This window comes from Peromyscus eremicus, chromosome 13 (assembly GCF_949786415.1).
Source record: "Peromyscus eremicus chromosome 13, PerEre_H2_v1, whole genome shotgun sequence".
Taxonomy (NCBI): domain Eukaryota; kingdom Metazoa; phylum Chordata; class Mammalia; order Rodentia; family Cricetidae; genus Peromyscus; species Peromyscus eremicus.
In genome coordinates, this window is record NC_081429.1 from 60,449,517 (window position 1) to 60,477,387 (window position 27,871).

A 27,871-nucleotide genomic window follows, 5' to 3' on the forward strand; every position below is an offset into this window, starting at 1 on the left:
ACATTCTACAGTTGTGATATGACTGGATCAGAACAAAACTATATGCATACCAAATCTCCCTTAATGGCTCTAAAGATCCAGCGGTACTGAAACTGTCAATGGTGTGTGTGTGTGTGTGTGTGTGTGTGTGTGTGTGTGTGTGTGTGTGAATATATGAGGTGTGTGAGTGTGTTAGTGTGTAAGGGACTCTTACAAGCTGATTCTGAAATCTGCATGGAAATGCAAAAAGCCATATTCTGCTTGCTATCAGGACTTAACATAAAACTCCAGTGACACCTCAGTGTCACCTCCAGTGATCCTTAGATGATCTCTAAGATGGAACCGAATACAGGGAGAAGGATCTCTCGTGTTGGTGGGAACACAGGATTTATGGCAGAGCTGGGCCAGCAGAGTGGGAACAAAGGGTTCTCAATGAATGTCATTGGAATTGTGTATCCAAAGGAAAAACTGAAAGAAACCTTTCTCACTGAAAAGCTCCAAATAAACTGTAATTAACAGCAAAGCGAGTTTATTACGGTTGCTAGTGTTGTTACTCTTAATATTACAAAGTTACCCTTGTTTTGTAGATAGAAGCGCTGGCTAGCATGTACCATGATAAAACTGTAGCAGCAATCACAGCCATAACATTTACAACCCATAACCCATGAGTTCATCTAGACTCAAAAAGACAGAAAAAAATCCCCACTGCAGAACCTTAGTAAAAGGTTTACTAAGTGCATCATTAAATGTTCTAATCACTGGGGAAAAGACTAATAATTCCGACTTTGCTGCAATTAAAAGCCTCTGTTGATTGACACCAGGAGACAGAGAGAGGACACCGCAGAGAGCAGGAGACCTTCACAATACCTTGACATAGAAAGAAGTAGAACGCCACAGGGTCCCTCGGGACTGCTTCTTCCCTTGCCACCAACACACATGTTGGGGTTCATTTTATTGCTGTTCTGAGATCTATACACATAGTCACTACTCAAAGGTGAGCAGGAGCGTGGTTTTAATACTAAGGAAAGTGAAATAGTCATTTGATATTGAATACACAGTGATTTTTCATAAGACATTTTGTCTCAACTATTTGAGTGAGGCATTAAATTAGGGGGTAATTGAGAAATGAAAATATATTCTTCGATGAAAAAAGTGTGGAAAGAAATGAGTGACTTAACCTCAGCAGACGTGGAGGAAGGCAGAGGGAAAAGAAAGGGGTGAAGCTTGACAGGAGACGGAAGATGAGCTCAGCATGCAGAGTGTCGAGGACAGCACCTCCATGGGACAGCCTCCATCCTGAGAAGAGCAGAGACAGCACCGTGCACCTGCAGCCTCAGAGGGACCTCATCGCAGAAGGACACATTCTCAATATCAATAGCAGAGCTCCCAAATTAGCCCTAAAAGAAACCCTTTCTTAGCAATGAAACATTTTTTAATGCCCTTCAGGTAAAAGATGAGAAAACATAGGTTTTGGGGGAAAAAACACTTAAAAGGCAAACTGTATGAAAAGAACCAAGAGATGTCAAAATTAACAGGAGCAAATTCAAATAGACTCTTTAATACAGATGTTTTAGAAACATGGTATCCCACAAACTGAGTGGAGTCACTTTCCTATCTATGCCTTCTGAGTTTCAGTTACCTCCCTTGTTTTCTGCTGGAAATTTCTGATTTAAAGAAGGAAAACATTTTTTTTAAAGAGTGAATATGGAAGCATAGGAACCCGAATAGTTGTTTTTTTACCCCCGTTTCACAAATGGAACTATTAATTGACACAGAATCTGATATATTATCACAGAAGTCACAGCTGTAGTAATGTTTACAACCAGCAACCTTCATTTTTCTCCCCAGAAAGATCCTTTGGTTCAGCTGCCTGTGTAATCTATATTTGATCAGGGTTAATTTTCTGCTTTTTGGACTGTTAATTTTTTTTGCTATTGACCTTTTGTCCATTTCATGGGTCTCAGTACCACCTCAAGAAAGGATGGCAGAGATTCAATTAGTGTGCTTGTCTCTTGTGCCTCTTGCTAATCTTGCCTCAGAAAAGTCTAGCAAAGTCTTTTTAACACTGCTATCTAAATGATGGTGTTCCAGAGAGTCCTGTAAATAAAGGCTAGAAAACTCAGTGCTTGCAGGTAAGAAAAATGAGTGCACACTCATTGCTGGGCACCGCGACAACCTGAAGAGATTCACGGTTTTCATTTACAACAACGTGTCTGATGGCTCAATCAGTGCCTCGGCTGCCAATGAACAATGTATGCATCATTAACCTTGGCAATAAAAACAAAACACGTGCTTCAATGTAAAAATATTATTACTGAAATGTGGGTACAGTTTTGCTTGAGTATAGTGTTATGAGGCAGTTGGCATGAATGCCATCAACTGCAGATCACAACAGAGAGCTACCACATGTACAGTGAGGACCCTCTTGGTTCTTGAGAACTCATAGGACATAATCACCATGTCTAAACCTGCCTAGTACCTAAAATAAACACACCTTCTGTGTTCAGAGTCTCTCATAAAGAAGTGCTCAAAGAACAACTACTGAGTCTTGAAAGCAAAGAGAGCAACGTTCTCTCACTAAGAGTCCAGGTGTTCAAGGCATTGCAAAGGAATAGATTATTAGAACAGACCCCAAATAATTTTATAGGGAGATTATTGTTGGCTTTCAAGTATGACATTCCCTTATGACGTCAAAGCATAACATGCTGCTTTTGCTTACTATTTTTCAGGGGAAGTTTCATGGAAATCCGATGCATGTAGCCGTGGTAATCTCAAATTGTTTAAGGGAAGAGAGGAGAATATTGGCTGCAGCGAACATGCCTATCCAGGTAATGTTTTCTGATACGTAGTCACGTCGCTGGCTTGCCAGTGGTTTCCGAGTGTGTGACCTTGCTTTCTCCTTGGGTCCAGTTCTCTGCAGAATCAATTTCTTCTTCCCTGTTGCTGGCTCCACCCTCCTTCCAGGCACTCATGCTCAAGGTCTTGGGCTTATCTGTGAGAAATTTCTTGTCCTTTTTGACATAATTAATAAGTCTTTTCAAATTCCTTTAAAAAAAAAAAACATGAGGCCTCATGGAGTGCAGGCTGGCCTTGAGCTCGCTATGTAGCCGAGGCTGGCCTTGGATCTTTCTGTTCTCCTTCCAAGTGCTGGGATCAAGAATTGTGGCACCAGACTGGCTGCTGTAGATTCCTTCCTGTTTCCGGCTAAGTTCCGGTCTAAGATCTTACAATATTAATCCAGGAATGCAGTGACCACATTTCAGTTGACTTCCCAGTTCCGGTTTGGACTCCGCCTCCTCGGCTGTCTGTCTTCACAGCCTGATCTTGACTGATGCTTCTGGACCGTCTGACTCCTGAGTCTAAGCTGCTGCTCCACCAACAGGAATTTTGACTTACAGAAGCTCCCTAAGCACTTGTTTGACCGTTCTTTGCCCTAATGTCATTTACAGTATATTTTTATCTCATTCTTCTGAATGTGATAAGAATCTAGCAAAGATAAGTAAAGGAATCGACAGTCTCTAAGACACACTTTTTTAGTTAAACCAACAAGAAAAAGATTCATAAAACAATACATTTTCTAAATGACATTCTTCATACTTTAGTGAATCATACAACTTATATAGATCTAACAATAGCATATTAAGTATAAAACTTCTAGTTACTATCAGGTTATGGATGTTTTTGTAACACTTTCAAGTCTTAGCAACTTATTATTCTTGGATGATAAAGAATGGTCTTGTTTGAAAACTGTAGTTTCTAAGCTACAGTTTAGGGTTGTCCATTTTTATACCAGTCACATATATAGTCATTCCTGTCTCATCTCTCTCTCTGTCTCTCTGTCTCTCTCTCTCAGTCTCTGTCTCTGTCTCTCTCTCATGTATGTGTGCCCTCTGCTCTCTCCAAATGTCAAATATTAGTCAAATCCAAACATTTAAGTACATACTAATCAAAGGAACTCTGAAAAAATGTTAATATTGCACACTACTATAAAAAAAGGAGTGCGTTGTTTTTTTTTTTAATTTCAAGTAGGTAGACAAATCACAGAATAATGGAGATGGATGTGACGAAGGGAAGGCTTTACTGGTCTGAAGGATGTGGGATAGTGAACACTCCACTGAGAGCTGAAAGCATGGCTTTTCCTTGAGGTCCCACCACTGCTCTGCCTTGTACTGTCAAGTTATCAACCTTTCTAACCTGTTCTCGGCTCCACTGTGTGGTGCAGGGCCGCTTACATGTCTTGTTCTCATCTTCAGATGGCTGTAGGCCTTTGTGTTTAAGGGCCATACTCAGTGTCAGACGGTTAGAGTGGCCAAGGTCTGGTGCTGGCAGGAGCCCCTTGGCCTTTCTGCTTAACCAAATCGTTCTTCCATTTCCTGCAGAAAGTTCCCTTTGCTTTGAAGCAAAAATAAATCCCATCTCAGCAGGTTCAACACCCTCAGTTGCTAATTTAAGCCTAAGTTAATGTGATCCTTTAGCACTAATTTAAAATTACATGAAGTTCAAGAGTAATGGAAGTAGACTGTAGGGAATTATGAACACTTTTTTTTTTTTTTGTTTTTTGTTTTTTGTTTTTCGAGACAGGGTTTCTCTGTGTAGCTTTGCGCCTTTCCTGGGACTCACTTGGTAGCCCAGGCTGGCCTCGAACTCACAGAGATCTGCCTGGCTCTGCCTCCCGAGTGCTGGGATTAAAGGCGTGCGCCACCACCGCCCGGCCTATGAACACTTTTTTAAGACGTGAAGGTAGGAGCTGGAAAGATGGCTCCATAGTTAAGAGGTCTTGCTGTTCTTCCAGAGGACCCAGTTCAGTTTCTAGCACCCACATTGGCTAGCTCACAATTGCCCATAGTTCCAGCTGCAGGACATCAGACTTCCAGACTCTGCTGTCACCTGTATACACACACACACACACACACACACACACACACACACACACACACACAAAGATAAAATCCTTTAAAAATCAGAAAATGGCATACATTTTTACTATTTAGTGTTAATATAACATTTTGGTATATGTGCTGTTCTCGCCATATCTACTTAATTCCAAATATCTATGCACATATTCATATACTTACGGATATATCTGCATGCATATCCAAGTAGAAATTACAGCTAGTGTTTTATAATCTGCTTAGTTGCTTAGATTGTAATACTGTCTACATCATGTCATTTAAGAGTTTCTACGGTGCACAGAGCCAGACTGACCCAAGACTTTCTCTAAGGCCCCGATGAAAGGACAAAACAAAACTTTAGTCCTGTGCCCTTGTCCAGGAGTGGACTTATCAAGGCTGGTTAGGGCTGGAGCCTGCGCCTCAGAGGAGCCAAGGTTGTGGCTTCTGGGGACCTACCTCTTCCCCTTGGACTGTGGTTGTCTGTCCTCAGGCAGCTGTCTGGGGTATCCTGTGTTCTCCCTGCCAACACCGTCTGACTTAGCTCTCGGCTGACCTTGGCTGCCCCCTCCCCGCAAACAGTGCATATGATGTTGTGCTTCTTAATGAACTTCCTTGGCATAAGCGACCAGTTTGTGTAAGATCTCCAGGTTTCAGCTATTGATTTTTCTTCTTTATTTCTTGTCTTCTGCTGGTTAGGGACAAGTGGAACCCAATGTGAGACACGAGTATGGGACAAGTGGTACCAAGCGTGGCCACCACTTGTCCCAAACCAACAGGAACAAGGACACAGAACTAATGTTCCCTTTGTGTTTTCATCATGGCATCCGAGAAAGTCTTGAGTTGGTCTGACTATGGACACTACAAGCATGATTTTTTTCTGTTCTGGGGCTGGGAATCTGGAGCCTTGTGCATTCTCTGCCAGTGGGTTATATGCCCAGCTCTTTCAGCGGGAGTTTTAATGGCCGTAGAGTATTATATATCACATTGATCTAAACCTCAGGTCAAAGTAGGTCAAATAACCATAAACAGGTTTTATCAACAACAATGAAATTTCAATACATTCTTTTTCCAGGGACCTCTGGAGAAATCCTTACAAAGTTCGTCAGTTTCAGAAAGACAGAGAAATGTGGAACACAAAGTGGCTGCCATTAAAAACAGTGTGCAGGTGAGTGGCCTTTCGTAGATGTCTCAGGTGAGTAGTGGCCGCCTGTGTGCCACAGGCCAGTGCAGACGGATCTCAGAGGGCAGGTGTTTCTCACAGGCCGTATTTGTACAGCAAAGATTCCCTTGAGGAGGCTTTTAAACTTAACTTGTTTCTGATACTGATCTGCCGCAATATCTGTCTTCTAGAGTAAGTTTGGTAACTCGTAGTTCTTAAAAAGTGTATGCATTCCATCTAATTGAGCTCTATATTCTTTTATTATCCTTTACCTGTAGAATCCTTTATGTCACTCACTTCCTTTGATATTAGAACATATAGTTTTCCCTCCCCATTGGTCTTGTAGATTTGTTACTTTCCTTGATTTAAAAAAATCATTTTAAGGGGACAGACTTTCCACTGTGTTGTATATAGAGATAATACCAATTTCCCTTTCCAGAATCTATGTAGCATTCATTTACTTGTTGTTTTTTCATGGAAATAGTAACAGTTCTCTAAAAGTAAATCAGCTACAGACAAGGCAAAGCTGTCCACACACTTCCAAATTGTAGGCAGAGTTTCAGTGAACGGACTTCTAAGCTTTACTTCCAGGGAAGTTTAATGATCTTTCACAAGTGAACAAGCAGACATGCCTTTGTTCCCACCATCGGGGAAACAAAAAAAAAAAAAAAAAAAAGAACCAGACTCTCAAGGCGCACCTAAGGCCAATGCCTGAGCATATTATGATGGTAAACCCAGGACTGTACTGATGCCATGAGTATGTGAAAGCAGACAGTGGCTATTGTATCACATTACAATAAGGATGCTTATGTGCATTAATCAAGTACACAGATGACTCCAAGTGGTTTTTGTGGGTAGTAGTATATGCTAGGCCTGAATCCAGGACCCGGTGCCTGCTAAGCCAGTCCTCTACCACTGAGCTCCATGGTCCTGGGATTCCTTATTAACTCCTGGGAAGTTTGGTGCAACCGAAGTCCACCATTTATAGCTCTGCCCTGGTCCTTCCCTCAGGCCCAGAGACCATCCCAGGTCTGTGAATACTGGTTGCTAAGGTCTTCTTTGAAATTGCCTGTCCAGGGAACACTAGGCTGTAGCATGAATCTTAGATGGTCTTATTAATAAAATCAAACCTGAGGCCAGTTATTGGGTGAATGCTGGAAGATCAGAGAAGCAGAACAAGCCACAGCTACTTCACCTCGCCAGTTCCTCAGCTGATCCTGTTTCCTCAGACTGGAAGCCTCTGAGTCCTCATCCAAATGGATCCCAGCTGAACTGCTGCTCAAAAGCCTAAAAGCTTAACCAGCCAAAAGCTTCTAGTTTCTGATCTTCACGCCTTACATATCTTTCTGCTTTCTGCCATCACTCCCTGGGATTAAAGGCTCACTTCTTGGGATTAAAGGCATGAGTCACCATGCCTGGCTGTTCCAATGTAGCCTTGAACTCACAGAGATCCAGAGGGATTTCTGCCTCTGGAATGCTAGGATTAAAGGTGTGAGTGCCACCATTTTCTAGCCTCTCTATCTAGTGGCTGTTCTGTGCCCTGACCCCAGGTAAGTTTATTAGGGTACACAATATTTTGGGGAACACAATACCACCACACTAGGCTGTCTTCACACAGAATGGATGACACAGCCTGAGAGGAAACACCAGACCCTGCTCTCAAGTTGGTGTTAGCTCTGCGATGCAGGTCATGCTCCTGAGTTCCCTACGGGAGCAAAGCAAAGCTAAAGCCCAGGGTAGACCACCTGCTTGCTCAGCTCCTTTCTGCCCCACCCCTATTCAGCAAGTCCTTTCTGAGAGCACAGCGTCACTAGGTCCCTGTACCCAGTCCAGGGTGCAGGCGGATTCCAGGATGCCAGACCTGACCCCGAGGTAGAGCAGTCGTTTCCCACCCATGTACTCTGCCCCTTAGGCCGTAGCCTCCATCTCTCCACAGTGTTCTGGAATGTAGCGTTCACAAAGGGATTTCTGACCATCGTGAGAGCTCTTGTAAGTTATTACAACAAACCTTTTACAAATTTTTTTTTTTTTTTTGCCAAAAAAATCACTATACCTGATGACAATTATCTGAAGTCTTTTAGTTAGTTTATTGTTGATTTTTTTAAGTCATGGTTTAATATACTTTTTATTTATTTAGGTTTTTTTTTGCTTAGAAGACTCTGAAAGCATCTTTTAATTCTGAGGTCAAACGATATATCTCTGCTTTAAAACTGTGTTTAATTTTATCATATTTCTCCCAAGTATGTGAGGTTGCTTTCTCTTAGCAGTCTGTCGCTTTCTGTAGATCTTTGCTCTTGAGAAGTTAAACAGTCAAGTGAACTGCTGCAGGTGTGTTGAAGGGGCGTGAAAAGGAGCAAAGACTTTGAAGCTGAACTGGATCTAGGTGGCTTTGCATTCTCACCTGGAACTTATCGCCATGTGTCTATGAACCTCAATTTTCTCATAGGGAAAACTGAAATAATTTTGTGGCAGGGTGCCAAGAGGACAGTGGACGTAAGGTTCAGGCCCGATGAAGTCACTGAAATATTGTAGTGTTGTTACCAGGTGGACAGCATGCGGCATAGCCAAGAGCCAATGCCTTTTCTTTTCTAAGATTTAAAAATGTCAAGAGTGTGAGATAACAGAGGAAAAGCGTAATCGTAACTAATGCTGAGGAGGCATGTACTTGATAAAAGGCAATGTTTTAATCACTATACACAGCTCATGTGACGTGACGTGACCTCCCTGAAGTAAATATGGCTACGTCCTTTCCTTTCTCCCTCCCTCCCCCTCTCTCCCTTTCTTCTCCTTTCTCTCTCTCTCCTCCCCCTTCCCTTTCTTCTTCTCTCTCTCCCGCCTCTCTATTCTATAAACAGAGGCATGCACGGTTTGTGAACTTGGCTCACACCTTTAATCCAGCACTCAGGAGGCAGAGGCAGGAAGATCTCTGTGAGTTTGAGGCCACTGTGGTCTACATGGCAAGTTCCAGGACACCCAGGGCTACATAGAGCCTGTCTTAAAAAAGAAACAAAACAAAAACACATATCCATGCTTCAAGCATGGATATGTGTTCAAGTCCACAAACGTAATAAGCCACAGAGGTGAGGCATAAATTCATACTGACCCCAAATTTGATATTTTTCCTCATCAGTAATTTAAATGGTGAAATTGAGAGATTGTGGAGACAGGAAGGATGTGTGCATCTTTAAAGAAGACCTCTTGGGACGAGGGAAGCAGTCTAAATGCAGGATTTGGTAGTCTGGTTTGAGTTTGGGGACCACGGCTGTGCTGCTGGATCTCCTCAGACACGCAGCTCACTTCACATTGTTAAGCTTGTGTTTTCTTTTTCTTTCTTTTTCTTTTTTTTTTCTTTCCTATTTTCGTTTGCTTTTTTTTGAGACAGGGTTTCTCTGTGTAGTCCTGGCTGTCCTGGAACTCACTCTGTAGAGTAGGCCAGCTGGCTTCAAACTCACAGAGATCCTCCTGCCTCCACCTCCTGAATGAATGCCAGGATTAAAGGCGTGTGTCACCATGGCCAGGCTCAAGCCTCGTTTCTTTGTCTGCAAAAGCAAGAATGGATACAGTGGGATCTTGATGAGTAGTGAGAGGAAATAATCCATGAAAAGCCAATATTCAAGACCTCAACTATTATGACTGAACAGAAAGCACTAATGGGTTTGAAAAAAAAGTCAAAAACTCAAAGACAAAAAATGCAGGCATGTGTTCAGAAGTAGGGAGAAAAACTATTTAGACTATTGTCATAAAGCCTGCTTCTCTGATTATTGTACACTAGTACAGGGCAAAGTAGAACCGGAGAGAACAAAAGGATCAGTTTTGTCCAGCAAATGAAGTTATGTGATCAGCAGCTCTTGTAACTCACAGAGAAATGAGAAAAATAAAAAAAGATGCTGAAAGATTTCCTAAGCAGGAAGAAAAAGAGTTGGGAGAGATAGAGAGAGAGAGCTCAGGGCTTAAGAGCACTTGCTACTCTTGCAGAGGACCTGTGTTTGGTTCCTATATGGCAACTCACAACTCTCTGTCACTCCAGTTCCAGCGGATCTGATATCCTCTTCGGACCTCCTCAGACACTGCATGCATGTGCTCATAAGCATAAAATATAAATATTTCTTAAGGTAGAAGAGAACGTTTAACACGGTCTTCGAGCAGAAAGCAGCTTTCCTGTGGAGCAGCTCTTTGGAGGTGTTGGCTCCTGACAGATGCTGTTGGTGGCTGGAATAGCCAGTGTATTATTGTTTACAAGTACATGTGATGTTTCTATGGTGTGCTTAAACATTGCAACATAGTTTGGTATTTTCTTTTGATCATGTTTTCTTTTGTTTAAAGATGACAGAACAAGACACCAAATACTTGGAAGATCTACAAGATGAATTTGACTACAGGTATAAAACAATTCAGACAATGGGTAAGTTGCTGTTTTGTCTATAACTCTACATGGAGACATAAAAGCACCATAATTATTAGGGTTCTTCACTAGTCGGAGTCAAGCTGCAGGCCAATTTGATCTTCTTCCTTATGTGAGCCCCCCACCAATTTCATTTTTGAAGGATGTAGACAAAGAATATTTCTAGTTTTGCTTTTTCCTTTTCTCCATTTAAGTTATACACATATATTTATTTACTAACCAATTTAAAGCGAATTACAGGTTACGTGAAAAATGATCCCCACTGCAGTGTGTATCTCCCCCTGGAGGAACATTCTAAGGGGTCAGGATCTCAGGGCTGGGTGTAGTGCACATTCCTAGAATCCCAGTGAGTGGAAGGCTGAGCAGGAGAGAGGAGAGCTGGAAGCCAGTCTGAGACACACAGCAAGAGTCTGAGAAACACAGCAAGAAACTTCCTCAAAAGAAAAATAAAACCCAACTAATGAAAATAAAAATAATCATCTAATACTGTTAGGAAGTTACTGATATTTGATGAGTTCTTACAATTTTCAAAAGTTATAAAGTAGAACTATGCTTTATAGAAAAACATTTCAAAGTAGGCAAAAATATTAAAAAATCACATGAAGTCTCACAATCTGCAGATAAACATGGTTAAAAATGTCTTACATTTTTCTCTACATAGTCGGAAACATATATGTCCAGGTATTTATCTCCCAAAGAGTCAGACATTTTATATATATTCTTGTGTATGAAATTTTAAAGTTTTATCTTTAGGTATTTCTAAGACAATTTTAATGATGGAGTAAAGGTCAAAATACAAAGATACTGAATTTATTTGACTCTGTGTACTTAGACATTAAGTTTGTTTCTAGTTAGATGATTTTTAATAGATGGATGGAGAAAATGAAAATACTTTTAAGGCCTGAGATTCACGAGCAGTAGTGGATTGATATTCTGTGCTATTGATAACTATGCTGCAATCATTGGGCTAATCGTTGAGGTTCTAGTTGGTTCTGTGTGGATTAGCTGCAGGACTGCGCCAGTATAGATTAATTGGTTTCCATCATCATGCTCTGCTCGTGTCGGAGACGAGAAGACATTAGACACATGTCTTAGTTACTTTTCTATTGCTGAAAGGAGCAACTTTTAGAAGGAAGCATTTCACTGGGGCTTGCTCATAGCTTCAGAGGTTTAGTCCATTGTCATGGCGGCGGGGAGCATGGTGGCGTGTGGGTAGGCACTGGAACAGTAGCTGAGAGCTGCATCCTGATACATGGGAGAAAGAGAGAGGCAGACCCTGGGCCTGGCATGAGCTTTTGACACCTGAAAGCCCACCCCCAGTGACACACCTCCTCCCACAAGGCCACACATGCTCCAATCCTTCCCAAACAGTTCCACTAACTGGGGGTCAAGCATTCAAGCATAAGAGCTATGGGGCTATTCTCATTCACACCACCACAAGGAAAGATGGGAACCCTGTGATATTTTTACAATTTTACTTATTTCAAAACATTTTTAAAAGAAAGGAAAGCTAAACATCTAATTCACAGAACCGCCTTTAACTATTCAGATGTTAACACAGACCGTGAAGTCAGCATGGGTGACTGTTATCAAATGTTTCCTTTTTCATTCTCCTGTCATCATCAGGACGCCATGACTGCCGTGAACTGTGCAACATGTCCACAATCATTTACATGTTCAGACTTTCTCTTTAGAAGAAACAGCGAAGCTTAGGTTTAATCACTTACCAAAGGGATCCCTGATCCTAGAAAAGTCTGGAAACACTTTGTGTTTCATCAAGTGTCATTAAAGACAGACTTATTCCAATTTCCACATAACCTATGAAGTTTAAGAATTACAATATGACAAGATATGTTAAACAATAAAACTGTTTTGAATGTAACATTTATTATCTATGTCACCTCAATATTTTTCAGTTTTCATGTGCATTATAAAGAATTAAAAAGTGAATCCAGGTGCGTGGTTTACACCTTTAACCCAGCACTTAGGAGGTGGCGTCAAGGAGAGTTCAAGATCATCCTCAGCTACACAGGGGATAAGGCCAACGTGGGTTGTGTGACAGCCTGCCATAAACACACAGACACCAAAAAAACTGTTTGAAAATGATCATTCTTAATTACTTAAATCAACAAATGTTTCCCCCACCTAGATACAGGTGAAATGAGGGATAACCAGAGAAACAAATTATAAACTGGAAACTATTGGCTAGTGAAGTTTCATTTGATAAAGCAATAGACACACATTTTACTGTGTGTAGCATCCAAGAACTGGAGAATTTGTGAACTGTTACAACCTGAAATAACACCCTGAAAATTAATGATAATTTGTAGAGAAATTTGTCACAGTGGTTTTGTTTGGCATTTTTTTTTTTTTTGCAATTATACAAGTTAGATAAGCATCCCCAACCCTCAGCATCTGCATGTACCAATAGGTTTAATGTTCAAACTAAGCAATAGGGTATTGGTTTTTGCCTAGCTTCTCATCCAAGGGACTAAATAGTTTTTCATTTTGTTTTATTTTCTATTCTGTTCCCTGACCAGTTTTGCTGTGAGGCTAGTCCATTTTGTAAGGAAAATGAGCAAGTAAAAATTTTAGTTTTATTAGTTCCTGTAAGTTGATTAAGACTAACTCTATCAGGCAGAGATGAATGGGTTGGGGAGATGATAGAGGCTGCAGAACGAGTCACGTGATTCAATTAGGGGCACAAGGAATTCCCCTTTCCTTATATATAACAAACGTTTTTTCCCCTCAGTTCAGGCAGAGCCAGTAAAACAAACCCATTATAAAATCTTTGTTTACCACCAAATATTGAGTACTAGGTGAAGAGCACCCTCCTTCCTGCTTGCAGCTAGATAAAAGGTCCCTGTGCATGCTTGGCTGGAATTCTTCCTGGCAGGTCAAGAACATTCCCAGACTGGACTTCCATGCTCAACACCAGAAGCCCACTTTGTCTCTAACAGTCCAGGGCTGGTTTGGCGTTGGATTGAGATGGACTTGACCTTGGGGATAAAAGACTTGTCCCAGAGATGATGGCTCTGAATCCACTCTCCTTCCCTTTGCAGACCAGGGTGACAAGAATAGCATCCTAATGAACCAGGAGGTTTTGACACTGCAAGAAATGCTTAATAGCCTGGACTTCAAGAGAAAGGTTGGTGAAGAATTTGCATGGTGTTCTATTCCTAGACCTCATCCTACTGAAAAATAACCAAGGCCTCAGAGTTTATCTGTTCCATTTACGCTGTATGAAAAAAAATGGTACTGTTTGCAGGAACTGTCCTCCGTGACTCAGTAAACTTGCATGGCCACCCTGCCCCACACCCCCCTGGCCTGTGAAATGCTGCTGGAGATGTTGTTAACTTAAGGTGGAAACTGTACCAAGTTTTATTTTTCACTGTTTAATGTGCTAAAGTGAGTTACACTACAAATTTATAATTAAAAACTACTTGATGACTTAAAACATGATTGAAAAAATTAGTGTTCTCTAGTCTATTCTGAGAGCGACATGGTTAAATATTTTCCTGTTCATGAAATCTCCCAAACTTAAGAAAAGTTTGTTGGCAACCGAACTTAAAATAGTTTTTGGCTCAATGAAATATTTCCAAGAGATTAAATATTCCTATTTCAATTTTCTACCTGTCTTTAAAAGTAAATGCAATTGGTATTTAACCAATAACTGTCAAATCAGTTGATCATTTCTAAAAGATCACTTTCTGGTGAATGAATATGAATCCACATAAGTTTATTTTCACCTTAAATTGATTATAAATATAACTAAGAATATATAATATTATAAGCATGTAAGGAATTAGTCCAAGCTAAAATGTAAGGCTTTTGCAGTTAATCTGTTTAGATCTTACATGTACCATCTTATTTTGCTTGAAAAATAAAATTCAAGAGAGAAGGAACTCTGAAAATAATTTAACCCATCCACCCAATTATGTATACGAGAAAGCTAAGTTACAGCAAGGATAAGTGCTTGTCCAAACTCTCAGTGCTATTGAAAACCTGAAGAGAAGCTCCATCTCCTACTCTCCATGCCTATGAAAGTTCCTTCACGATGCCTCCCTAAACACAAGTAAAGTCTGAAGAAAAGGAAAAACACAGGAAGACCCAAGTTTTAATCAGTGTATTTATGAATAGATTGATAATCACATTCATAAAAAACAAAAGTAGAAACAGGGGCTGAAGCAATGGCTTCGGGGTTAAGAGCACTGGCTGGTCTCCAGAGGATGTGGGTTCCATTCCCAGAACCCACATGGTGAGCACTCACCACCAACTGAAACTCCACTCCTAGAGGATCCAATACCTCTTCTGGCTTCTGTAGGCACTGCACACACATCCTCTGGACATACATGCAGGCACAACACCCATACACATATAAAGAAGTAAAATAAACAACTGTTCAAATGCATGTTTAGGACAGCAAGATTCAATACTGGCACAGCCGTTCCCATTGGACACATTTAAATGGAAACGTGAGAATGTCAACTGTGGCCACAGTTCTTGTGACATTATCCGATTGTAACGACTTTAGTGTTGGAAAAGGCATGGTATACCAAGTAGAAACTAGTCTTGATCAAATGTTTGGTTAATTTTAATCAAAGCTTCATCTCTCAGATGAGTGTGCTTTGTGGGCAGGATTGTCACCGGGGTGTTCTGTGGCTCTTGTCACCTGCCGTCTGTTTTTAGGAGGCACTCAGTAAGATGACACAGATAGTGAATGAGTCGGACCTGCTCATGAGCAGCATGCTCATAGAAGAGCTGCAGGACTGGAAGAGGAGGCAGCAGATCGCCTGCATCGGTGGCCCGCTCCACAATGGGCTGGACCAGCTTCAGAACTGGTAAAGCGACTGACTTTAGTTTCTAGTGAAAACCACTGGAAGTGCAGGCAGGCTTCAGTGTGCCAGAGCACAGGTTACACCAGCCTGGGAACTACTGAACTGCTGAGCGCAAAGGCTCCTCTGCTCAGTGAGGTCTTGGCTCTCCCGCTCTGGGAAGGAAAAGGAAGCATTTCCCATGCATAAGAATTGCTAAATTTGCAGACCTGATATCCTAAAAAACTCGAATGATTCTTTTGAAGCAAACCATGCATTGTCTTTAAGGATATAATAAACATTAGCTTCAAAAATCTTAAAAACAACTTTTTAAAATGTGTGTCTTATGATATGAGTTAAACGTTTAGTTTTATGCTTTCAAACACATTCACTTTGTTAAGGATGTTGGTCAAGGGTGCAAAATTTCAGTTGGAAAAAATAAGTTTAGAAAATCACACATCGTGATGACTGTAGTTGGAAATAGTTTATATACTTAAAAGTTACTAAGTAGATTTTCTGTTCTTACAAAAAGGTTGTGTGAGACAATGCATGTGTCTGAATTTTGATTTGTCCATCCTTCATTATACAAATACAGCATAAAACATGTATAAAACTACAAAAATACACAGTGTTTGCTGGCCAATTAAAAGAGATAAGCTAGGCATGATAACACATACTGCCATCTCAGGGGAAGGACACATGATCCAAGCCATCCTCATCTACACATCAAGACCCTATACAAAATTATAACACAATAACAATGATCTCCAGCAGTCAACACAACAGGGCATCTCTACTTAAAATACAGACATGCCATTGTCTTTTTTACATTGCAAGATAAAGACGTTGACAAAGTTTCTTGATTCCTACATACAAAATAAGACTGTCAAGAGAACAATCGAAAAACATACAGAGAACCAAAATCGCTGAGTTGAAATTCAAAATTGCTTTCTAAGGGATAATTCCAGAAGTTTGCCATGCCCCTGCTTGTTCAGAGAAGTAAAGGCGTGTGCTCATTTTAAAACACACTGATTCTCCTCCACTCTCTAAACCCAGAGAACTCTGCTGTGAAAACAAGACCAGCAATGAAGGGAGTGATGAAGGCCCTAATGGTGCATGGGGTGAAGCCCAGCAGGGCCGCAGCTCGTCCCCTGGTCCCTCCTGTCTAATGCTTGGGAGAGGAGTTGCTGTGAGGACGGCTGAAGTGCCCTGCTCCTCTGGCTGGAGCCCCCTCCTCTTCCTAGTCTGTATTAGTCTTTCTTGTCCTTCTTTAGCTGACCTAATCCTCACCTCCATCTCTAAGGAAGGATCAGCACATAGTGAGCAGAATTCCACTCGGATACCAGCAGCAAGCATTCCCAAACACTGTGTGGCTTCTGCCAGAACGACTCAGTCCTCATTTCCACTAACACCCAGGAACTATAAATGTGCATAGTCGGGGAGGGAGGTGGATTTTACACGTGACATTCTCCATGTCCTGTACTCTATATTTTAAATTGTTCTGTCTATGACTCAGTGAAAGCCATGTTCTTAATATGCATACTTAAGAGGATCTAAAGACCAATTAAAGGGGATTTGGCTCCAGATGTGGACAATATTTTATAAAGGATTCTGTAAATTAAAATCACAAATTAGAAAATATTTAACATGATATATGATCAAGAGGAAAAGGTTTAGGGAAAAACAATAAAGATCATCATAAATCATGATTGGGATTAAATGATTTGTTTAATTAATTTAATCACTTAATCATTTATTAATTATGAAATATGATCAGCTGTTAAACTAGCTCAGTCACTAAATTGGAAAAAAACAACAACAACTGTCATTTGCTGTTCAATAGCTTTACCCTGTTGGCAGAAAGTCTTTTCCAACTCAGACGACAGCTGGAGAAATTAGAGGAGCAGTCTTCCAAGATGACTTACGAAGGAGACCCCATCCCCACCCAGAGAGCACACCTGCTGGAGAGAGCCACCTTCCTGATCTACAACCTTTTCAAGAAGTGAGTGCGTCATAGCTGCGAAGGTGGCACTGGTTCCCTCACACGGAGCAGAGCGGTAGGGACCCCAGGAAGCAGTGGTAGAACCCAGAGAAGTCCAGAACCACATTTCCACTCTTTACTCCGCAATCATGTCTTCTCCGTGTGGTAATGAACCACATCACCCACCACCTCCCACTCCATTTTCACATCACAGAGAAGAGGACGGATTTCTTCTTGAGAGCACATTCAAGAAATGAGGGTGGGAAGCACTTTGTAAGATCACTGGAGAGAAAAAAAAAAACCTCAAATTTTTGGCACTGGAAGTTCCAAAATGGAATAAAATTAAATTTCTTTTTTGTTATATAGGATAAGCATGGATCTTTATTGAATCCATAACAGGTAATTAAGAACTACTATTGTTAATCAGGGATGACCTTCAGGCATTTTTTCCCCTGTTATTTTACAGTAATGATTTGAGAAGCTGCCCGGAAGACTGGAGTGGAATGGGGGTCTCAGCATCTTCCAGATGTAGAAAGTTTGGACTTTGTGGGAAAATAGCCTCCAGTTATCTGTGGATAATATTTTTAACGTTTTCCAATGTTATTTCCTTCTCGTGTAGCTCATTTGTGGTTGAGCGACAGCCCTGCATGCCAACACACCCTCAGAGGCCACTGGTACTTAAAACCCTCATTCAGTTCACCGCGAAACTGAGGTACGCAGAGCACACGCACTCTGTGTTTTATGTCTGCCGCGCTGCAGCCGCGGCTAATTATGGCTCCTTCCATCCGGCTGTTCTCCATGGAGCTCCTGCTGAGAGCCCAGGTTGAACTTCGGCAAATCCCTGCAGAAAAGTTATGATGAGAGCCTGCTTGTCAAGAATGTGACAACGTGGGGTATTAATGAGGACGTGAGGGATATTAGCACGAGAGTGTGCAGTCATAATATCAGGCACTCTGGGATTAATTGCCGAAAAGGTTAATGTGTGGAAAGACAGAAGAGGAGACTTGTAGGAGAGTGAGCGTACAGAAATAATGGCCGAGTCTGTTCTGTAACCGTGGAGCAGAGAGAAATAGAACAGAAAAGACAGGTGGGGACAGGCTACGGAAGACGGAATATCCAGGAAATGAGTGGTACATGCTTCCCCTGTGATAACCCGGGAATGGCTTAGCGGGTTTCCCACAAGAACACTGCAGTTTTCAGTACATCCTTGCTGAGTACCTGAGTTAGAGACATGTGGGCTTGGGTGATTTTCACTGAGCGTTCATTGTGTATTTGATACGTTTTTATGAGCATGAACAATCAAAACTTAGGTTTTCCCTAGTAAACTTAAGACAACGTGTTTCAGTCTCACTTTCAAAGATTTTGATTGTGCCTTTGACTCCAGGCCCGGAGCTGCACATTCCTCATCCCTAGGAATTCGGATCAAATTAAGACGTCTTTATTGATCCCATGGTGGCGGGAGACTGAGGTTCTGTGGCAGGGCTCTTGACCACCTACCAGCACTGGAACCCAGTTTTTAAAGGGAAGGCACTTTACAATTTGCATTTCAAAACCCCTGATTAAATCTCCCAGTCAATTTCAATTTCTTTGTGTGAATTTTGCACCAAGATACAAGAACAGAAAACAGAGGGGATTAGCCAAGTTCCTTTTTTCAAATTTCTCTCTTAAACGTTGTTCATTTCTCATCTCCAACCTCTATGGAAGCCAGGAGATGGTGACCAGGGACTTAGGATGGAGACGAGTGGATATTCTACTTTTACTTGAGACATCCATGTAGATGACAAGGAAATTGGAAATGCTGTATGAGAAATGAAAAGATAATAAGGACTGTCTAGCGAAACATTCTGAGTGGAAAGAGGTCCCTGAGCAGGTAGCATTTAGCGCTTGTTTGAAATGATGCCTGAGCATAGGTCCCTGTCCTGGTGCAGGCACCCTGTCCTCCTCCTCAGCTTGACTGCTGGGTCTTCATCCTCCTTCCCTGAACTTTGTATGCACTCTCTTGCTAGATGATGCAAACTTTTCCTCTAAAGCGTCTCTCTGCCATAGCATTGTGCTCTCCTGTTTCAAAGAGAGGGTGGCGTGGGAAACTCTCAGACAGGGGTTCTCGACCATTCTAACACTGCAGCCCTTTAATATAGTCCCTCATGTTGTGGTCGCCCTCAACCATAAAATTATTTTTGTTGCTACTTCATAACTGTAATTTTGCTACTGTTATGAATTGTAGTGTGAGGGGTTGAGACCCACAGTTTGAGAACCACTGCTCTAGGCTCAGTCATCGGTGCTTGACAGTGGATCAAACTCTTTCTGGAGGAGGAAGATGGAAAAGAAAACTGTCTGTCCGTGTCCATGAGACCACACACCCTCTTCTCCATCTACTACTGACTTCACACTTAGCATATTTCACCCTGAAGCCAACCTGTGCTTCATGCAAGACGTCTAAGGACCCTTTGCTTCCCTGCATGGGCATCTTCGCGTGGGCTGTTGATGAGCTACGGTTGTGTGTCTCCAGTTCTAATGCACTTCCTCCATATTCTATAAATCCCATCTGCTCGCCTGGATTCTTTTCTTTAAACATAGCCATGCCCACTTTTCTTCTTTAGCCAATCTTTGCTGCATGAGTTTTCAGATATCTGAGTCTATACTCAGTATACATGAGGAGTTGAGTATACATTGGATGAATGTATAACGCTTGGGATGAATGAATGAATGAATATGTGAATGAGTGAATATGTCTACAGATGCAAGGAATCCATAGACATAAGCATGTTATGGATACCTTGGGGATTTTGGGGGGGCAGGAGAAAAAAAAAAGTCAGGCTGACGTCCAAAGAAGGAATTCAAGGAATTCTTACCTGAGCTTGGATTGTTCCTTTGTTTGAAACGGTCTTTTTTAGTTATAAGCATGTTTGCTACTATGAAAAATATATTACTCTTCTTGAAATTACAAATATAATTTAATAGAGATTTTCTGTAGTCACTTTAGAAATTAGTCTTTCTCAGTATTTTCACCATCAAAATTCTCAAACTTAATTTTGCTAAGTTCACAAAACATTTGTTTCCATAGTATGGGGAGAAGAGGGTGTCATGTTAATAGACTTGCAAAGAATCTTTCTTAAATACACATGTTTCAGATTTCAACCCAAACATACAGATGTTTATCTGAATGGGCCAAGGAATCTAACACCTATCAACTGAAAAAATGTGCAAACAGCCAGTGTGTGTCAGTAGTGACAATTGACTGGTGCCAGCAGTCACAGAGCAAACTCAAGAGGTTTTACATTTAAAGCACATTAACATCTAAGTGGAGATAATGTTTTATTTATATGTATGTGCTAGAAATATGTTTAATTATTTATTAATTAAATTTTTATCTTTCATTCTTTATTCCTGTTTCTTTCCAGACTACTGATAAAATTGCCGGAACTCAACTATCAGGTGAAAGTGAAAGCATCAATCGACAAGTAAGTTTTCTGATTTCATTTCAAATATGTCAATGAAAGATCTTTTAAATTCTTATACGATAATTTTAAACTTTTGTATCTATTTCTCTAACTTTACATACCACTGTACTTCAAATACTTGATTTTAAGTTCAAACATTTAACAGTGAAGACTTAGATGATGCTCCGTGTAGTGTGAGACAAAGTAGTCTAGAAATACCTTCCCGGGTCTAATAGCCAGCTCATTTAAAGACTCTTCTTGGTTTTACAGGAATGTTTCAACGCTAAGGTAAGGTATTTACTTTGTAGATTTTTTTTTCTTGATATTATCTTGTTTATGTTGTCCCAAAACCTTTTTTAAAGTGAAGATTTTTCTCTCTAGCAATAGAAGATTTGTGCTTTGTGGAACTCAAGTCAAAGCCATGTCCATTGAGGAATCCTCCAACGGGAGCCTCTCAGTAGAATTTAGACATTTGGTAAGTAGCAAATAAAAAGACATAAGCATCTCCCCTCCACCCCTGCCACCCACCCCCGCCACACACACACACACACACACACACACACACACACACACACACCGCCCAAAGCTTTGCTAACAGGCTGTATAATTCAGAGTATTTTGTTGTCTTCCTTACTTGAGAGTTTCTTATGTGCCACCGTTTCTTACTTGTTTCTTACTTATTTTATATAGTTTCTTACTTAATTTACTTACTGTTTCTTACTTCTCACTATGATAACGTTAAGTACCATAGTGAGAAACAAACCTGCCATTATTGACTAAAACAGTGGAAAGGACATTGAGTAGGAATCCTGACAGTGAGTTCTGAGCAACTGCAATGCAGAGCTGCCAGACATCCCCAGTGACTGGCCAGTGTTGATCCTAACCACTGCAGAGAACATCCCCAGAGACTGGCCAGTATTGATCCTAATCACCATAAAGATATACATTCCTGGTGACTGGCCAGTGTTGATCCTAACCACTGCAGAGAACATCCCCAGAGACTGGCCAGTGTTGATCCTAACCACTGCAGAGACCATCCCCAGTGACTGGCCAGTGTTGATCCTAACCACTGCAGAGAACATCCCCAGAGACTGGCCAGTGTTGATCCTAACCACTGCAGAGAACATCCCCAGAAACTGGCCAGTGTTGATCCTAACCACTGCAGAGAACATCCCCAGTGACTGGCCAGTGTTGATCCTAACCACTGCAGAGAGCATCCCCAGTGACTGGCCAGTGTTGATCCTAACCACTGCAGAGAGCATCCCCAGTGACTGGCCAGTGTTGATCCTAACCACTGCAGAGGTCTATATTAAAGGCAGAGCAGTTCTGGTTTGTTTTTAAAGTCCCCCAGGAAGTGACATCCAACAAGGTGTGGCAGGAAGCACTTTCATTTCAGAACAACTTGGGCTGTTCTTGGGGTGTCCCAACACACCCTTGTACAGTCTGTCTTGGCATTGTCTAGAAAGCTCTGACCCCGCCCCATCCTGTGTACTTCTCCTGTTTACCACTTCCTCTTGACCTGGAGTTCTCTTCCTGTCTTCTCTCTCTCTTTCTGATAGTTCTTAGATTTCCAAGACCCTATTGCCTTTCTTGCTGCGAGCATGCTATTTCTCTGGTTTATTAACACGTAGCTAGTGTCCACCTGAATGCTGGATGCCTCTGCACCAACCCGAAGGGTCTACTTTCTGAAACACAAAACTGGTTAGCAGAAAGACATCTGCACAAACAAATATATGATGACTTGGGGTTTAGTTTATTTTTCAGTACTAACTTCTGTTGAATCTAGGCAGATAAGTGAGGTTTCAATGAGTGAAATGACATGAGTTATTGTTAAAGAAGTCAGAACTGTGACTGTGAACGTGGCGACAGTAGTGGGTGTGACCGACTTGATACGTTCCTTTCCTGATAATGATCCTCCATCGAAACTCTGTTATTTTCTTTGACACAGCAACCGAAGGAAATGAAATCCAGTGCCGGAAGTAAAGGAAATGAGGTAGGAAATACCAACTCTTGGGGAAATTTTCTAGGAAACAATCCTATAACAAACACCATTTTCCCCAAAGCTCTTAAACTGCTTAATTTTATATCAAATGTAATCTATGTTTCCCTGATTATCAAGCTTAGTCATTGCAGATCATATGGTAATGTTTGAAGGGTAAAATTAAAATCACACATCATACCACCCTGCAGAGAAAATATTAACCTACAGGGGATATCAGTCTAATCTTCTACGCCTCAAAAATATGTCAGCCGGGCAGTGGTGGCACACACCTTTAACCCCAGGACTTGGGAGGCAGAGGCAGGCAGATCTCTGAGTATGAGGCCAGCCGGGTCTACAGAGTGAGTTCCAGGACAGCCAACCTCGTATTCAAAACAAAAAAAACCAAAACATGTCACATACATTGTTTCATTACCTTTTGTTGACATGGCTACACATGGCTAACAGCTTGCCCTCATGCCCAGTCCTTTTGGAGAACAGTTTCATTGTATTTTATGTAGGTGTCATGGTTTCTTTAATTAGCCCTCCACCATGGTAAACTATCTTAAAATCATTTATTTTCCCACAGATGTGAAGTAAGTTTCAAAAATTACGGCACATTACATGAAAATCATAGCTGAAAAAATAATGCTTTTATTGTGTAGCATCAATTACTTTGGTCTCTAAAGTTCATATTTTACCAAGTGAATTGGACCAACATGTCAGTCTGAACACACACATTCCAGTCAATAGATTGGTCAAATTCTGACCATGAATGCCATCTTCTGAGTCGTGCTGGAAAAGTCAGCATTCTATTTTTTTAAATCTTCACGTTTGAATGTGGAAAATCTAAGTTTGAGTCCGAATTCCTAACAGTGTCTGAAAAGGTTATGTTTGGAAAAACACGATAGAGAGATATTGTACTTGATGTTCTAAGAGATGGGATGACACCTGACACATGCTGCCTAGAGATGATGCCTAGGTGAACCTGAGTCCTTGAAGCAAAGCAGTTGCCCAGCTTCAGTATTACAGTTCAGTTTGTACAGATCCGGTCACCGGGCTTTGAAATCACAGCTCTTAGGACAAAGATGTTTGAATCCTTTAGAAGAGCCGTATAAACCTGGCATCGAGTGGCAGTCTATCACACATCCAGGCCACACGACCCACCGCAAAAGTTTACGTCAAGCACCCCTCTATGAACTCTTCATCTTCCCAGTGGTACCTTAGAAATTGCCATATACCCATTGATGAGCTGCGATCCTCGCAGAGAAGTCCCTGCTGAAGGCAGAGCCTCAAGCAAGTCTTTCCTCCCTGTAACGCCACTTGAATGGAGCTTCTGAGTTTGAGGATTCTAGCAAACCAAATAAGTAGGAGGAATTCTTTCCCGTGAAGGTTTTTCTAAGTTTCCTGAACTACTGTTATAAACAAAAGCCCATGACGCACACCTCGGTGGAATTTTGAACACAGTTGTAATATTTCATTCAGCTTGACATCCCTGAATGTTATTATTTACAAGTCTGAACAAACCAAGCGCAATTATTCTGAACTTTTCTTAAGCAAAACAGATCCAGTGGGAATACATCTAAACAGTCAACTCTTGCAGTACATTGTCATCTTTATCAACGTGAAATCAAAATCTGTCCTGGGATTCCCTCAGAGACAGAACTCTAAGCAAATCATCTTCCCCTATAGAAAATCCAAGCACTGTCTTATTAGTAATGTCTACTTTTATTGCTTTGAATTTATGTCCTCTTATTTTCCAGTTGATAACAAAACCATACAGCCATACAATGACTTTGCTTCTTTTTTATTTTTTCAAGTTTGCTAAAGGAGGGCCGTTGTTTAAGATATTCCTTGAGCTCCCCCTATTGATAGATTGGTAGTATGGCGCCAAGGTACATCTAGAACAAGCCAGAGGCTCCAACGCTGTTTTGAGTGCTCAAGAAAACAGTTGACTGGTAGGAAACATGTGAAGAAAGATGATCCAGCCCTCGGGGGGTTTGTCAATCAGTAGAAATGACCAAAGGAACGTGAGGGAAAGTAGACTAGTAGGCATAAAGCCACAGGGCCATCGAACGTCGTGACACATTTTAGGAAGGCAGGAAGCAAGAGTACCATGACCTTATTTTCAAGCTTCAGAGGTTGCTGTTGCTTATCTAGGAGCACCTGCAGCCAGTGTGCATACCCTGCTGAGAGTTCATTCAGCGGTTCCTCCTGGCATGTACTATGAACTGGGTGTCCGGGGCTAATACTGTTGAGTAGGTAGCACACGCATTCCAGTTAGGGGAGCTGAGCTCTGCTTGAGTTTGCGCAGATAGTTTAATGACAGGGCTCAACATTAAACCCAGGCAGTCTGTACTGCTCATCCTTCTCACATTCTCTGGGAGGGTGGAGCACCTCCTGCTTCCACCCCACTTCACACATTGCCTGCTAGTTCAGAAGTGGGGGCTATTTCAGCATAGACTCCTTGCCAAGTCTAGAAGGAAATTAGCATAACACTTCCTTAGGGAATGTTAATGCCTTTCATCTGCTGGCCCCCCTTTGCATCCCTGCTGTACCTCTAGGGAGTGTGAAAACAGCACTTGATTTGGGCTCTGCTTCTCACGGGAAAGCTAACTTAAGCAAGCCACTTTTCCCCTCTCAGTTTCCTTATCTACAGAACATGGTTGATGTTGCCCTACGCATCTCAGGGTTTTTGACAGGACCAAGTAAGGATGCTGTGTGAGTTAGCTATTGGTGGTATACGGGCCGAGGTCGGCCATGGCTCTTACAGGTCAGGACTCCATGCTGCCTGCTCTGTGGAGGGCAGGTGTGTTACATTGATGAGAAACTCACGTTCAATGACTTGAAACAACTGTGGATCCTTGTCCTTCTCTGCCCAGGTGCCACACACTTAGCTGGAGACATGGCCTCTTTCATGGGACGCAGGACACATCCCCTATCTGTCTCCAAGTCTGCAAGACCTCCTCAGACTACAGTTTAAGTATGCCTCCTTTAGGAGACTTCTTGTCTTGAGTTTCCTGAAACCACCCTAAGGCCTCCTATGCTGACCCTACTACACACACACACACACACACACACACACACACACACACACACACACCATACCACAACAACCATACACAAGTGCACACACAACTTTGGGTTCTTAAGTTGTGCTCTTGTGACTACGAGACTCATATTGGGTGGCCATTAAGTGACAATGGAGCCGGCAAGGTGTTGGGGATGACACGTTCCTTAGTGTCTTCATTCTCCCTTAGGTTTAAAGTACCCTCTAACTGCAGGCTTCGGCAAAGGGAGGAAGTGGCCTGAGGCTCATTCTGTTCTCAAAGATCCAGGGGACCCAACAGGGGCTTCAGGCCTCCCCACCGAGGACTGCGGATTGGGAGTCAGTGTGGCTCTGGGTTTTTGCCCTTGCTTAAACCGGGACAGCTTTACCTATTCTTGTTTATAGATAGGAGCATGGATGGGGAAATTTAAAAATGTGTTTTGAAGTTTAAGAAAAAGGAAGCTCAGGTCAGTGGAGACGGCTCAGTGAGCAAAAAAGCTTGTCACCAAGCACGCTGACCCATGTCCAGAAGAGAAACAGCTCCCACAAGTTGTCCCTGACCTCCCTACGTGAGTCGTGGCTTGTACTCCCCACCCCCACACTGTTTTTCTTTTTTAAACTAATTAGAATAGATAGTCTCTGAACAAGCTTCTTTGACTAAAACCTTACAGTCCTCGGAAGTACAGCGTAGGGTAGGAGCTTCAGATTGTTTTAAAACCTTGTTTTGGAATATCTCAGCGTTCCTTGAGTCTCGCCGTCACTGCCTGCCTCCTCCACTTTTGTCCCTTCCCAGGGAGAGTCACAATAACACTAAGCAAATACATAAAATGATCCTGCCGTCTCTCAAGTGACCAGACTTGGGAGCTACCACTCTATCCTGTAAAATAAGCATTCCCTGGAAATGACCTTTCTCCCGGGTCCTTGCCCAACAGAGAGCCGGCCAGAGAGAGAGTACCGAAGTGTGGAGACTGTCTGCAGAAGGGTGCTGGGATTTCAGTCTCTCCGGCTCGCTCTTTGTCCTAGGCTGAACTGATAAGTGAGTTTTAGCCACGGACTGAGGTGCTGTGGTTCTAGGTGGTGGAAAGTCGTGAAGATCAAAGAAACTATTGGTAAAGCATGCATGACAAGTTTCACAAAACAGCCAAACAGGTGTTCTTTCACGGTTCGGTGTTCTCGGACACAGACGCACTCCTCACGACCGACTGGCCCCTGGCATTTCTCAGCCAGTGTTTTTCTTTGAACTGAAGGGAGGAGTTGTAACACTTTCTTTAGGAGAGGCAGCGGCAGCAGCATCTTCCCGTAAACCCGGCCCTTTCTGAGTGCAGCCTCCATTCAGTGTCCTCATTGTCCATGTTGTCCATACTTGTCATTTCACGTGAGTCTGTGCCTCTGGGCTCTCCTGGGACGGTGCCATTAGCTCTCTCTTATAGCATAAATCATAAAGGTCTTATTAATAAAATCAAACCTGTGGCCAGTTATTGGGGTGAATGCTGGAAGGTCAGAGAAGCAGAACAAGCCACAGCTAACCTCACCAGGCCAACTTCTCAGCTGGTCTTGTTTCCTCAGACTGGAAGCCTCTGAGTCCTCATCCAGAAAGAATCTCAGCTGAACTGCTGCTGGAAAGCCTGAAGCTTAACCAGTCAAATGCTTCTTGTTTCTGGTCCTCATGCCTTATATACCTTTCTGCTTTCTACCACCACTCCCTGGGATTAAAGGCTCGCTTAGGCGTGAGTCACCATGCTTGGCTGTATCTTTGAACACATGGGTTTCTGCCTCTGGAATGCTAGGATTAAAGGCGTGTGCTACCACTGCCTATCCTAAGTATCTAGTGGCTTTTCTGTTCTCTGACCCCAGATAAGTTTATTAGGGTACACAATATTTTAGGGAACAAAATACCACCACACTCTTCTCATGATTTGCCAGCATCCAAGCCAGTTCTTGGTTTTGCTTTTGTTTTTAAGGGGCTGGATAAATATTTGCTGAGAGGATTGTTTCCTAAGTACTGCTGCTTTGCCTGTGCTATTACGGCTTGTTAAGCAAAGGGCTGGAATTGTGGTGCATGCCTGTAATCTCAATACTCAGAAGCAGGGAGGCGGAAAGGCCGAAGTGTTCGGCAGCTCACAGCAAGTCTGAAGCCAGCCGAGGCTACAGGACATCCACCTCAAGCAATCGGACAA

At 42.1% G+C, this 27,871-nt stretch overlaps 1 protein-coding gene across 1 annotated transcript in view; it reads left to right on the forward strand.

Annotated features, from left to right (window-relative positions):
• Stat4 (signal transducer and activator of transcription 4) overlaps positions 1-27,871 on the forward strand; it is an 88,894-nt gene that overhangs the window by 44,277 nt on the left and 16,746 nt on the right. The window contains exons 3-13 of the mRNA XM_059278372.1: positions 2,709-2,807; positions 5,944-6,036; positions 10,354-10,432; positions 13,495-13,580; positions 15,122-15,273; positions 17,090-17,248; positions 17,847-17,939; positions 20,629-20,688; positions 20,938-20,955; positions 21,049-21,142; positions 22,616-22,660. Of these exons, the coding sequence (XP_059134355.1) occupies positions 2,709-2,807; positions 5,944-6,036; positions 10,354-10,432; positions 13,495-13,580; positions 15,122-15,273; positions 17,090-17,248; positions 17,847-17,939; positions 20,629-20,688; positions 20,938-20,955; positions 21,049-21,142; positions 22,616-22,660 (978 nt within the window). The remainder of the gene's footprint in view (positions 1-2,708; positions 2,808-5,943; positions 6,037-10,353; positions 10,433-13,494; positions 13,581-15,121; positions 15,274-17,089; positions 17,249-17,846; positions 17,940-20,628; positions 20,689-20,937; positions 20,956-21,048; positions 21,143-22,615; positions 22,661-27,871) is intronic.